Here is a 13842-nt window from a genome sequence, read left to right as displayed (position 1 = left end):
CTTCCATTAAAAAAAAAAATCAATAAAACATTTTTTTTAACACCATACCAATCCAATTATCCACTCCACCATTGCCGAAAGTTCTGGTGTTAACTTAAGAATATTCAATACAAAAGAGTCAAAAAGGAAGAGAATATCACTCTAAACAAGCCAACATTATTGAGTCCGCCAATAGTCCACGTACTTTCTTTTTTGAGGAAAAGTTCACTGATGTACTTATTATTACACCAACTTGATCCATATAAATTTTGGGGCTGACATACACATTTTCAAGAAGTAACATGTAGGGCATAATAAGTCCATTCTGTTATCCAGATCGAATATTCATCCAAGAATCAAACTAGTTTAAGAGGTTGAAATCCCTTACCACTATGACCAAGTCATAATTGGTGGAAAAAAAATGATTCACACTACATTAAAATTGAAATGGTTGTTCATTTTTGTACATTTTTTAAATCGATCTCACATTATAGATTATAGAGAGTACTGACTTTGCTTCTTTTTATTTATAGCAATCAAAGTAATGCATTTTATTAATAATCAAATGAGAAATACAATACGCAATAACACTTAGATAAGATGATAAGAGATCTCTTTCAACTAAACCGGAGGTTCTGGGGTTCGAATAGAGTCACGAGAATACATCACTGTTAAATTTCTTGATGGAGAGCTTTGTCATTTACGAAGATCCTATTCGACTCGAAAGATTAATCTCTGCAGTTGCACGCAGATGATACTCAGTACACACAAATAACATCACATGATAAACTTGAGGAAATATTATTTAAATCAAAGAGTACAACCCTAAACATAAACTCAGATGTCACTCACATGAATGATTGTTGAGATATTAAAAACGTAAAATAAATCTACATCTATTATGACCGTGACATGTCATTCACTCCATATATCTTTTTAGTTTGATCTCCTCTTTAGTGAATGGCATCTTATCATCTACCTTGCACAAAGGATTGTACAAGAAGATAAAGAGGAACATACGAAGTGGGTCATACTTCAAGTGGCATTTTAAAATGAAGCATTTTAAGTGAGTCATAATCATCAATCACAACTAACCCAATATATATTGATGCCGAGACAAATTCTAAAATGAGGCATTTTAAAAATTAAGTAAAATTATTATACTTCTATTTAAATTATATTTTATTTTGACCTTCTTAAGACCCCAGAAACGTTTATAAAACTATTGTAGTTGTTTCATCTAGTACTATTTTTTTGAATAATAGTATTTCCTTTTTTTTTTTTTTTTTTTTTTTAGTAAAAAGCAATATATATATAGAAGGATTCTCGATTCATTTAACAATATAAAGTCTGATAAATAAACAAGATGCAAAAAACAATTGTTAAGTTTCTTCAAACATAACCATGCACCTTACAATATTCTAATGCTGAAACCTAAACAGTTCTTCCTGATGAATCCATGCGAATTCCAAACATTTGAGTGTCCCATGGCCTGTAGCTTCTTGGATTAATCGCAAGTGACAGTAAATTCATTCAATATTTGTTGAGATAAAGTTGATCTTAAATAAGATTTGGAGATTGCTAGCAATAAGCTCTTTAAGAACATCTTTAATGGTGCTCTTATTAAAAAAATATATGTCATTTTTGTTCCTATGCATATATTAAAGTCTCAAAACTAGAGAGGGAATGCGGCTAAAGGAGAATCAACTTCAAAAACCAATTTGTTCTCTTCTCATTATATATTTGTTAGGTTATCATGTGCAGCAAATTCTCTCTTTTGTTAGGATTATATGTAATTAACTATAACTCTTACGTATTACTTTTGATATGGTGATTATATATATTAAAAATCTTGTTATTCATAATCTCAATGCTTTATCATCAACTTAATGATTTTCTGAATTGATAACTTATGAAAATGATCTTTTGATTTAACTAGTCCTTAATTCTAAAGACTTTTTAAATTCGAATCTAGGATGATTTATCTATGAATGTTAGAAATTTACCTCATTCAATTTCAAGTATAAGCAATTTTTTCCACTTTTTAAGGTCATTGAATAAATGATGATTAAAAATTTCTCTTTAAAAGATTGATAATTAAAAAGTCACTAGCTTGAGTATCTCACCCGAGAAAAAAAGTGAATACTTAATGTTCACACACAAAAGTGAATATTTATTAGGGTCTTCAAGCATCCCAATTTTAGTATCTACTCCAATTTTCAAAAGTGCTGTTACAATATGAGTATTCTTTTAAAAAGTTAATTATTACAATTTTCAATGCATTTGATATAGTACAATTTTTCATTAAAAACTTATCATTTAAAGTGTTTAAAGAGTGCCCGGAACACTCGTTAATATTTCCCTATTTATAAAAGTAGAAATTAATGTAAAATAAAATAGTAAGAGATATGCTATATTTCGCAAAGGAATTTTGTCTCAAATTGATGAATTGCTTACGTGTTATCATTGTAAAATGTTTGGTCAAATATTCAAGGGTTTAATAAGTTTTTAGTTCCTATCAATATTTACAATTTTGCTTTTAGTCTCTACAAAATAAAATCACATCTTTTAGTTCCTGTGACATTTTTTTTACGCATTTTATAGACAAAAAATGTTGATGAAAATTTTTGATAGAGACTAAAAATGCTGATGGAAAATTTTTATAGGGACTAAAAATGTTGATGGAAAACTTTATAAAGACTAAAAAGTATGATTTTATTTTGTAGGGATTAAAAACAAAATTCTTAATATTTATAGGGACCATTTACTTAATTAATCCAATATTCAACTAAAGTTTTTGAAAATCCCAGTATGGGTGGATGTAAACCTGAAAATTTTAACAACCTTCGTTGTCTCTTGCGAAACTACAATTCGCTATAGAGTTGTGTTATTTGAACATCCATATATGCGATAACTTTTGTGACAATCAAAATTTTACAAAGAAAATGAGGTAGTGACACAAAAATCAAAGCAATAGAGAGAGAAAGTAAAAAGATAGAGGATTGATATTTGAACAATCATTTCATACAACTTTTGGTGACAACTTCTTTTTCTATCTTTTCATTGGTTAAAAACAATGGAGAGAGAAAAAAGAAGAGAGAGAATAAGAGGATAATGTGAGTATGAGAGAGAAAATTGTTAAAAAATTGTCACAAAGTGGTTGTACAAATATCATATCTCAAAAATATAATATGAGTATGAGAGAGAAAGTTGTCACAAAAGTTATAAAAAATGGTTGTTCAAATATCATTTCTAATACTCCATCCGTTCTTTAATGTAGGCATTTACGGCCTTTTTCACATTTCTTAAAAAATGTTGTCAGTGTAATTAATGTGTCTGTTTTGTGTGTTAATATTACCAATTTATTCTTTGTTTATATGTGTATTAAATTTGGCTTTTCATATTTCAAGACAAGTTAGTAGTATTAATTAGGGGTATGTTTAGGAAAAAAATAATAAATGCATCTAGTAATTTGAAAGGGGATTTAATTTAGAGACAAAAATAAAGTCAAATGGGGGCTTAGATATATAGACCGAGGAAGTATTTTATTATATTTAATGCATTTGAATTTAATTCTTTAACTTTAAATTAATTAAATGTACAAAATTTAAATATTTTTTTTTACTTTTAGGTTGCTTGACATGTGTCATAATGACACAAGTTAGCATGTTTAATTAAAGAGTGAAGTTATTAATTATCGTTGCATTCAAAAAGTAAAACACTTACTTTAAGAATGAGAGAGTAATTGATATCACTAGTTCTACTTTTTAAATTGACAAGTTTAGAGAGTTTGTTACTCGATAGGAACATATGTAATTCCACGAAAAAATCTTTGCTATCTTGTAGGCATAATCAATTTAAATTTAGAATTTATTTAAAATTTATTGAATAGAACCTGGTAATTCCATAAGCTAATTTTAGAGTATCTAAACTTATTCAAAACTTCTTGGATTTGTCAACTTATTCATAATGAGAAGAATTTTATTAGATTGCTACACCCATCACAGGGAGACATTTCATTATTACAAAATATCAAAAAACACATAAAAGAAGGAATCTTGATACTTGATAGAACTCTAAAATCCTTGAACTTTTATCCCTCAATAACATCAACATTGTTCACAATTTGTGACAATCTTTTCCACTTTCACCACCTTCTCTAACTCTATGCTACCCTTCTCCAAATCCCCAATTTTCGATTCTTCCATAACCCTCTCTTTTCTGTATTTGAAGTAAATCACAAGCTGGAGTATGCTTAAGGGAGTTCCAACCAGACTAGGACCCTGTAATCATAGTACCAAAAATTAAGAAAAACAATATTAGTATTTCTATTTAACTAATTTTTCTTAGATTAATTAATGAGATTATGTATGATTAAGAAACAAACCGCAACAAATACATCACGAACAAGGATTCCATAAGCTAACCAGAATACACTAGCTGAAAAAGCACACAAAGATAATGGTAGTGGCATGAATTCCACACTCTTTGTTTGTATCACTTTCTTCTGCAAAAATCAAAATATAACTTTGTTACCATCTAATTACAAGTTTACAACATCATGCTTTTGTTGTTGACGATTGTTAATCTATGTTTGATATCACCGTGAGCGTGCCAGAATCACGGTATGATATCAAACATAGACAGACTAAAAATGTTAATGTAAAATTATGAATGGAAGGAAAAATGAGTGACTCACCATTGCAACAAGAGGAGAACCATATAATGCTACAGAAACAACTAAACCTATGCTACCAACAAGTAACTTTCTATGAGTTGTATCGTGCAAGAAAAAAGTTGAAACAGCTACGGTTATGCAGAACACAAGTAGAACAGGTGTCGTGATCATAGCTACCTTCACCTTCATATTGCAATACAACATAAATATCATTAGTCACTTTCTACCTATCTTATTTTTTAATCATGCGTGTAGATAACTAGATATAGTAAAAAATTAAACATGCAATTTAAAAAAAATTAGTTAAATAGAAGAATACCCCATCAACGTCATCATTTTAATTAAAAAAAATAATGTAATGAAAACTTCATGTTGATGATGCTTTAATTAATTACCTTTCCTTTAGGCGAAGAATACCAGAAGTATATAAGAACATAGGATAACTCAAGAGCAATTCCAACTCCATTAACGGTTACAAGAGGAAAATTTTCCCATTTGTAGCTTACAATAGGTAACCCATACCATGTGAAAAGAAGACAATTCAACAATCCAATTATGTAAGGAATGCATGAAAATTCCTCGGTGCTTTTCTTCCTTATTACTCTTTTAAATGTAACCCTGAAAATTAACCATGAAAGACTTCAATACTTCATTTTCTCCAATTAAGAGTGGTAGATGATGAATTAATTATGTTATGTAACTTACATTGGCGCCGCATAAAGTGAGACTGAAGCAGCATTGCCTGCAAGAACACCAATGAAGTAAGGTTTAAGAAACTAAGGAATGTCATTTGTATGGTTCTAATGAAATTAAGCCAAGGAAACATTAATTAATTCTAATGAAGGAGCTTAAGCTAAGGATTAAGGAATGAAATTGTTAGACTCAAATGGTTCACAACAACAACTTGAGTTCGAAAAAAAATGCTTTATCATTCTTTACTTTGGTGGCCGAATTTCAAAAATCGAAGGGTTAAGAAAAAAAATTAATAACGAACAAACGAAATAATACCAAGAACAGCAACAGCCAGACGAAGTGTATTTGACATCTTTAATTTGTTTTTTACTCTCTACTTAGAAGAAGAAATGATAATATTTTGTATTGTACCACGAAGAAGAACATTGAGGACATGCTCTATTTATAGTCGTTATGTAGGACGCGTATTTAATTAACATAGTAGTGTCCAGCTTGAAACAAGTACGAAAACAAATTAGAAACTTGGGAGGAAAATAAGTCAAAAAAAAAAAGTGGTAGAAGTGCTTTCTACGTAGTTAATAATCACGTGGACACAAATTTGGTTCAACTTGAGAAGTTTTTTTTTTTATTTTTTATCAACTTGATCAATATTACCAATCCAGAACTCCAGCTTTTTTCTTATCATTATTATTATTTTCCATAAACTTTGGTGTGTGTGGGTATGATAGCTATATAATTGACAAATTTCTTGCGTGACACTTGATATTTCATGTAATCTATCATATTTTTTGGCTGTGTGTTTATTTATTTATAATATTATAATATAATTTATCAAAATCAAGTGCCTTTTCTGTTGGTAAAGCATTATAAGATACCAATAATGCATATTAAAACATTACAAAAAGGATTTGTTATGATGACGTGGCTCCCATTTTGGAGAGATACATATGAGAATAAAAACCATTTGATTCTTTTATGTTTTTACATGTTCCATTTGTGTTCAATTTTTTTTATTTGAAGTTGTGACCACACAAGTGTTTCTTTTGATTAAGTATTGTCTGATCTAATCAATTAAAAAATTGACAAGTTTCATAATTTATGAAAAGGAAGATTTAATTTGATAGGTATGATCATACTTACAAATGTCTTAAGAACACTACATAAGAACAATAAAACTTTAAAAATTGTATTGAAAAAATAATTTTTAAACTTCTAAAACGTTGAATCAACATTTACCAAAACATTATTAGTATATTTATTTCCTTGAACAATATTTTAAGGACACTAATTATCATTTTCTGAATTTTTACACATCTACTGTGTAAAAATGTTCCACATTATGAATGCGGATCCTCTCCACATAACATTGTATGAACCTTTACACAATCGAAACTCATCCATTTGACCCGAATTCGATTCTTAAATGGAACAATTATTCGCCATACTATACCTACCTTGCGACCAAACATCGGATTGCTAATATCCTATTTCCATGGAAAAAAGGGGTTAAAAAAAAAAAACGCAACCATTTGATTAATCTAATGGTTGAGAGATTATGAGAACAACTTACTATTTCAAATTAACTTTACCTCTCTATATAACACACACACACTCTCTCTATATATATATATATATATACTTTCATATATTAATTATATGCATATTAATTAAGCTTTTGCAACAAACCATCAAAAACTGGTGTGGTGCAAATCGGTTTAACTGAACCATTTCTTTTGCTCCAACCTTTAAATTTTATATTAGAAAATATTTATTTTAAGAAAGTATAATTGAAAATCCAATGATATATACACACACACAATTTTCCTTATCATTTTTGTTAATATTTTTATCTTATGAGTTATATAATATAATTATATCTTAATTAAAATTTGATCACATTTTAAGTTTATTACTACATGTTATCTTAATTATAAGAAACTTTTTAAGTATTTTAATGTCATTTATACAAAAAAATGCATATGTAATATGTAGAAGGTGGACCACTTAACTTCTAGTCAATCTATGAGCCAATTTTCCCGTACTTGTGTGGAAATATATTTGGACAAGAAACTCATTTTAAAATTCATTGCGGGTGCTTTAGATCGTGTTCTTAATTTTGAATATGAAGGATTACATGTTGTGTGTTTTAGTTATGGGAAATATGGCCACAAAATTGGAATTTATCCGGACAACAATCTTTTTGATGTGAATAAAGAGACAGATAAGGTCCTTTTTGATTTTATGATGGTTTCTTTGTTCGGGTTTCGGAAGTGAAACAACTAGTAAACTTGAATTCTACAATGAAGATCCATTCGGTTTATATAAAAAAATTCGCAAATGAATCAGAAAGATATTTCATCAGAAGCAATTGAGTGATAAATCTCAACCAAAAATTTCATAAGCAAAAAATTGTGAAAATATGAAAGGAAAAAACATAGATAAATGCAATTAATTTTTTTAATGTTGATGAGGTAATTATAGATAGAAATTTTAGGAGTGGTGGTTCACATGTTACATAAAAAATTTCAGGTGAGGTGTCGACATTAAATCTTTAGTGGGTTTAAAGGCAATGATAGTTCATAAGTCTTTGAAGGAGTCTTAACTCTCAAACTAGGATCGAGGGTCTGCTAACCGGTGTCTCCGGGGCATTGGTTAAGCATACCATAAAAGGAAATTATTACCATAAAAGGAAACTGTTTTTGACTTTATTATCAATTAATTACAATTTCAATGCATTAATTACTATATAATTTCCTTTTTCATATCCTTAACCACTGCCCCGGAGGCACCGGTTAGCATTTCCCTAAATTAAAAGGTACAAATTGTCATATTGGGTCTAAGCATGAAGAAAAGAATGATCAAATTGTCACTAGCTAGGTTAGAATGGTCTTCGTAGCATTGCCCTTTCGATACTTAGAGTGTTCATCTTTCCACCATCCCTTAGATATTTAAGAGTAGTCATAATATACCATTATCCCTTCGGAAAACTGTGCTTTGAAATATTTTGTCCCTTCGAAATTTTTAGTGATCCTATCGTAATATTAGAGTGTTCACATTATCATACTGGAGCATCCATTGTACTATATTAGAATGATCATCGCATCATATTGAAGCAGTCATAGTACTATAATAGACGGGTCATAATACTATAGTTAAAGTGTAATTTTGGAACGATTTCTATAGTGCTTCAGAAGTTCGATGTAATTTAATTCTGAACAATTTTATCATGCAGATGTTGTAGGTGATAGATACACAACTTGCACAATTTTAAGTAGTGTCATGAAACTTTTTAGAAAGTGTAACCTAATGCTTGATAATCCATTGGTGGAATGATTTTTAAATATTTTAAGTAAAACATTTTAACTTGTTTTTTTTTTTTGAACAAACTAAAATGAGATAAAATAACAAAAAGTTTTGATCCCTAGCATAAGGAGTGCCAAAGGAAACAAACATTTCAACTTGTTATTTAAATTCATAACCGAATATGATTTTTAAATAGTTTTCGAAGCACAAAATTTATATAAATTATACATAGAAGTAAATAAATAAATAAAAAGTAAGAAAATTTGAGTTCCCCAATCCCATTTACATGCTACTCACAGCACCAACAAAATAATAATAATTAAAGAACATTATAAAAAGTTACTTTTTCTCAAAACTCACCTAAATTCATCACAAAATAGATAGGAAATAAACTCTTATACTTAAATTAAAATAATTACTCTTTCATGACTAAATAAAAATTCCAGAATTTAAATTTACTTGATTTTTTTTTCATTTTATTAATATAATAAAATATTTTCTACTAATTCTAGCACTATAAAATCAAATATTATAAAAAAATATGTTCGCATCCTCGACACTATAAAATCCTCAAAAAAAAAAAAAAAAAAAGGAAGTTGAAAATAATTTTTATAGCGTCGAGGGTGTAAAAATATTTTTTTTTATGATGTTTGATTTTATTCAAGTGTTTTTTGAAAGGAACTTTTTCATTCAGGTGTTCTTACCAATTTTAGGATTAAATGTAGTTGAGGAAATGGAACGTGATTGCCATGTAATGATCAGTTTGGGGTTAAAATTGTTTCAAATTCTCCATCAATTTCTCCCTAACCAAACCAATCAGAATTATTTCTCATCAATTCCCTTAATCACATTTACAGTAATTTTTTTGACTCTCCTCTCGTAGTCTTCATTTATTGGATATTAATTTCTTTCCTTCATAAAGTTTTCACCAAGCAAGGAGCCTACCCTATACATGCATCGACGTGCTCCTTATGCTAAATAGCGAACTGGTCATGTCGCACTCCCCCTCCTAATATAATTAATCACTCAAATAAATTAATTAATTTTTTTTTGAGCAAATAAATTAATTTATTTATCACTCATTATACTACTAACATCTTAAAATAATTTTTTTTTCTACACATTGCTAAAAAAAATAACACATGACATTAACTTAATAAAAATCAAAAGGTAGTAATAATAAATATTTTCACACAACAAAATAATATATATTAGTTCAAGAATAGAATAAAATATCAACTATTGATCTAAGGTTATAAGGAGAACGACGCCCGACGAGCTTTGTAAGTGAGCAAAGGGGTTACATAGAAAAGACACTTTGGCCTTCAAGTTTGTAAGTGAGCAAAAAAAATAGTTTTAGGATAGTTTGATCTTGTCTTAGGGAACTTTAGAAATCCTCTTTTACCTTTTTTATATGCTAGGATGTGGAGATCCTTGGAGTGATGGCGAGGTAGTCGTTGGGTGATGGTTATAGGTGGTGCGGTCTTAAATGTGAGATGGACCGTTAATCTATCCTTAAGGTCACAAATGTCCTCTAGAAGGGCTCAGGTGCCCTCCAGATGGGTTCTGAAGCCCTAGGCGCGTCCCCCTAAAGGTGCCTCCTCATCAAGCTTCTAGAAGCACCTAGAATGTTGTAAAGTGACTTAGGGCTCAAGTTACTTGGGGCTTAAGTCACAGAAATACAAGCCCGTGAAAGACTATAAATACCCCTCTTGAGATCATTCTCATGACATGACCTAAACAGACTAAACCATAGTTTTAGACATTGTAATCATTGCAAGTACATGAGAAAAAGGCGTTATGAATAACTTGAATCCAAAGAAACTTAACGTCTGCAGTAGTAAAACGGAGTTTGTGTTATGTTTTGGACTTTGGATACTTGGGCCTTAGTTCGGCATGGATGTATTGGGCCAACTGTGTGTTCAGGCCAATGTTCGACATGGATGTATTGTGCATTCCAAATTTTAAAATTCGGATTCATGTTTACTATTTCAGATTTTATAATCCGGACAATTCTTATGTATAATCATCCATCAGACTCTCTCACAATTCAACAGTTTTGAGTTTTGCTTTTAAAAACAACAAAAAAACTAAGTAAAAAAATGTTAAAAACCTGTCAAATAAAATCATAAAAATAGCACAAAAAAATTCTAAAAATCAAATAAAACTAAGGGTTAATGGTGCTTTACCCCCTGTAATATATGTCATTTTTTATTTTCCCCCCTGTAAAATATTTTTTTGATTTATTCCTCTGTAAATATTTTTTTTTTGGAATACCCCCCTAATAGGTCATAAAAAAACGAAAAAATTCTGCAAAAAAAAAAATAAAGTCGTTTTTTTATGACCTATTAGGGGGTATTAAAAATATATATATATTTTACAGGGGTAAATCAAAAAAAATATTTTACAGGGGGGGAAAACCAAAAATGACCTATATTGCAGGGGGTAAAGCACCATTAAATGCAATTTTTTTTTGGATTTTTCTAAGAATATGAAAAATTTAAAAAAAAAATGAAAAATAGGTCTAAACGATGGAATTTTTGATTTTGATGGGCGGAGTCCCGTAAGAAGTTTCTTCTGCGGGAGTAATGGTCCTTGATTTTTTTTTTTTTTTTTTTGGGAAGTTTCGAAGAGATTAATTGTCCAATCTTAATTTGATTCATAAGCAGTGCAACTGTAAAGACTCTTGCAAGCTTCCGACTCTAATGCCCGAAAGAAAAGGATACAATCATATGTAAAAAGCAAATCTGAAATACAAGATGTTCTTCTAAACCTTTGAACCACTTAGGAGATATAAAACCAATTTGGATTGCTATTAACAATGCTGGAATAATTAACCGTGTGTTAACACAAATAAAATTCCATTCCATCCATTTACAATCAAAATCCATCTTTATCGTCCTCAAATAACTCCAATCAATGATATTGTATGTCTTGCTAATATCAATACTCTAGGTAACATTCTTGGCTTATCCCTCATCCCATACTTTATTAGGGTTGTTCATGTCCAATCCAATCCAATGTAAATCGCAACCAAACCAAAAAATAAAAAATCAAACAAAAAAAACCCGCAATTTTAAATGGATTGGATTGGTTTTCGGTTCCTTTAGTATAAACCGATCCAATCCAATCCAAAACGAAATATTTATACTTGTATATATGATTATATGAATTTTTTATAAATGTTTCATTAATTTACAATTTTTTGACTATTATCTAAACTTTCTCTATAATTATGTTGACTTTTTTTTCTTTCTTTTAAAAAATATTATTAATTTACGAACTATTTTTTTTTAACATACTATTTTATTTGGTCTATGTTGCTTTTATTTTCTACTTATTCATCTTTTCGTGGCCTTACTTTTTTATTAAATGTCATAAAATAATATATTTTCTTAAAAAAATAAACAACAATGAAAACCGAAAATCAATCTAATCCAAACTGATTTTTTTTAATCGGATTGGATTTGATTTCAAAATCAAACCAATTGGATGAACAATAAGAAAACTAAAGTGATTGGATCAGATGATTTTTCCTCCTAAAACCGAACCAATCCAATCCCCGAACACCCATACTTCATGGCATTGAATATTTCAACTGCAACATGCACATTATGAATTATAGACCCCCTAAGAATATAAAAAAAAGACCAAAACTCTAAAATGCCCACATATAAAATCATTCAGTCAATTAGCTAAGAATTTAGAATCAATTTTAGAAAAGACAACAGAAAGAGAAATAGGCTTTCAATTAGAGACAGTCAAAGGCTTATTCTTTTAACGGTGCCAATTTCACTTGGTTATTTTATAGATAGTTGGCTCTACTTTTAAATGGATCACGCGGATAATATCATTAATCTTTCATGTTAGTTCGTTCTTGGATCGGATACCGAATTTAAAAAGAAAAGTTTATTGTTTTACACAAATCAAAAGATATTTTTGATTAATATACACATAACTTTTCATGTACATCCTCTAAAAAAAACAACTTCTTAAGGATAAAATAAAAGTACAGATGACCAAAAAAAGTTGATATAACCTTGACCTTTGAGATGATAATTTGGATATTTTTCCTCTAAAAAATTGATAGTTAAAAAGTAACTAATTAATTATTTTTTATGCAAAAAGTCACTTGCAATGAGACGGAATTAGATCCTCTCATGTCCTTTTTATCCCGCCATCCCTCCTTTTCCTAATCCAATGGTTGATTGATTTACAAAGTAAAAAACAATACAAAGGAGAGAGAAAAACATGTGGGGTGAATGGTTGAGATTAGTGCAACACAAACAACATAAGAGAAATGATAGGATGATCCAAATTCCAATGGGACTAATAAATATGACTTTTTAAAGTGAATACTTAATGTTAAAAAAAATGTGAATATTTAAGTTTATGTAAGATCTACCAAAAAAAAAAAGTTTATGTAATTTGTTATGCATGGAAATTCAATATCACCCATTAACAACATGTTTATAAACAATAATTGATATTATTCGTTCTACTTTCTAAAGTGATTTGATAAGTTTAGAGAGTGTTTCTTTTGAGAGGAAGTTAGAGAGTATTGTTTTAAAGTAGCATATATAATTCCATGAAAAAAATATTTGGTATCTTTTTTTTTCTTCTGTGAGGAGAACAAATATTTGGTGCCTTGTTTAGATACCGATATCTTGTATGAATAGTTAATTTAAAATTAAAATTTATTTTGAAATAATTAAATAATAAAGATAATATAACATTAAATAAGACTAGATATTAAGCAATATATTATATTCAACAAAATTTGAGGGTATTCGAGCGTAGCCTCAGCTTGAATACGCGGTTGTAATCCACGTTTTTTTCCCTCCAAAATCACGGAAAAAGCAGGCATTAATGTAGGCTTTGGCGATAATTGATTTTGGGTGTATCGATTATGGAAAGTTGATTCTGATTAAAATTAAAAGTGAGTTGAAATTGATTTGTATTTAAATACATGTAAAAGTAAATTGAATTATGAATTTGTGCTAGAATCAATTCTAGAATAAAAAACTACAAATAGTAGCTTCATTTAGAATTACTTTTAGTTCGCAAAATTAATTTCTCAAAAAAAATTGTCAAAAATAATTTTAAAGAGTTAAAATTACTTTTGGCATTTGGAAAACATTTTCTAGCTAAGAAAAGAAATCAAAAAATTAAACCAAACACTCTATTAG

The 13842-nt window shown here is 29.0% G+C and overlaps 1 protein-coding gene across 1 annotated transcript; it reads right to left on the bottom strand.

Annotated features, from left to right (window-relative positions):
• Positions 1-3822: 3822 nt before the first annotated feature.
• On the bottom strand, positions 3823-5781 carry LOC11441463 (bidirectional sugar transporter SWEET3). Its single transcript, XM_003602154.4, has 6 exons — positions 5666-5781; positions 5363-5399; positions 5053-5275; positions 4679-4840; positions 4367-4486; positions 3823-4262 (listed from the first exon to the last, which is right to left on the bottom strand). The coding sequence occupies exons 1-6, from the start codon at positions 5700-5702 to the stop codon at positions 4089-4091; spliced, it is 753 nt and encodes a 250-aa protein (XP_003602202.1). The 5' UTR covers positions 5703-5781; the 3' UTR covers positions 3823-4088.
• Between the last annotated feature and the right edge of the window lie 8061 nt (positions 5782-13842).

Source organism: Medicago truncatula, chromosome 3 (assembly GCF_003473485.1).
Source record: "Medicago truncatula cultivar Jemalong A17 chromosome 3, MtrunA17r5.0-ANR, whole genome shotgun sequence".
Lineage (NCBI taxonomy): Eukaryota > Viridiplantae > Streptophyta > Magnoliopsida > Fabales > Fabaceae > Medicago > Medicago truncatula.
Note: the sequence above shows the minus strand (reverse complement) of the source record. Positions and strands in the feature narration are given on the sequence as shown.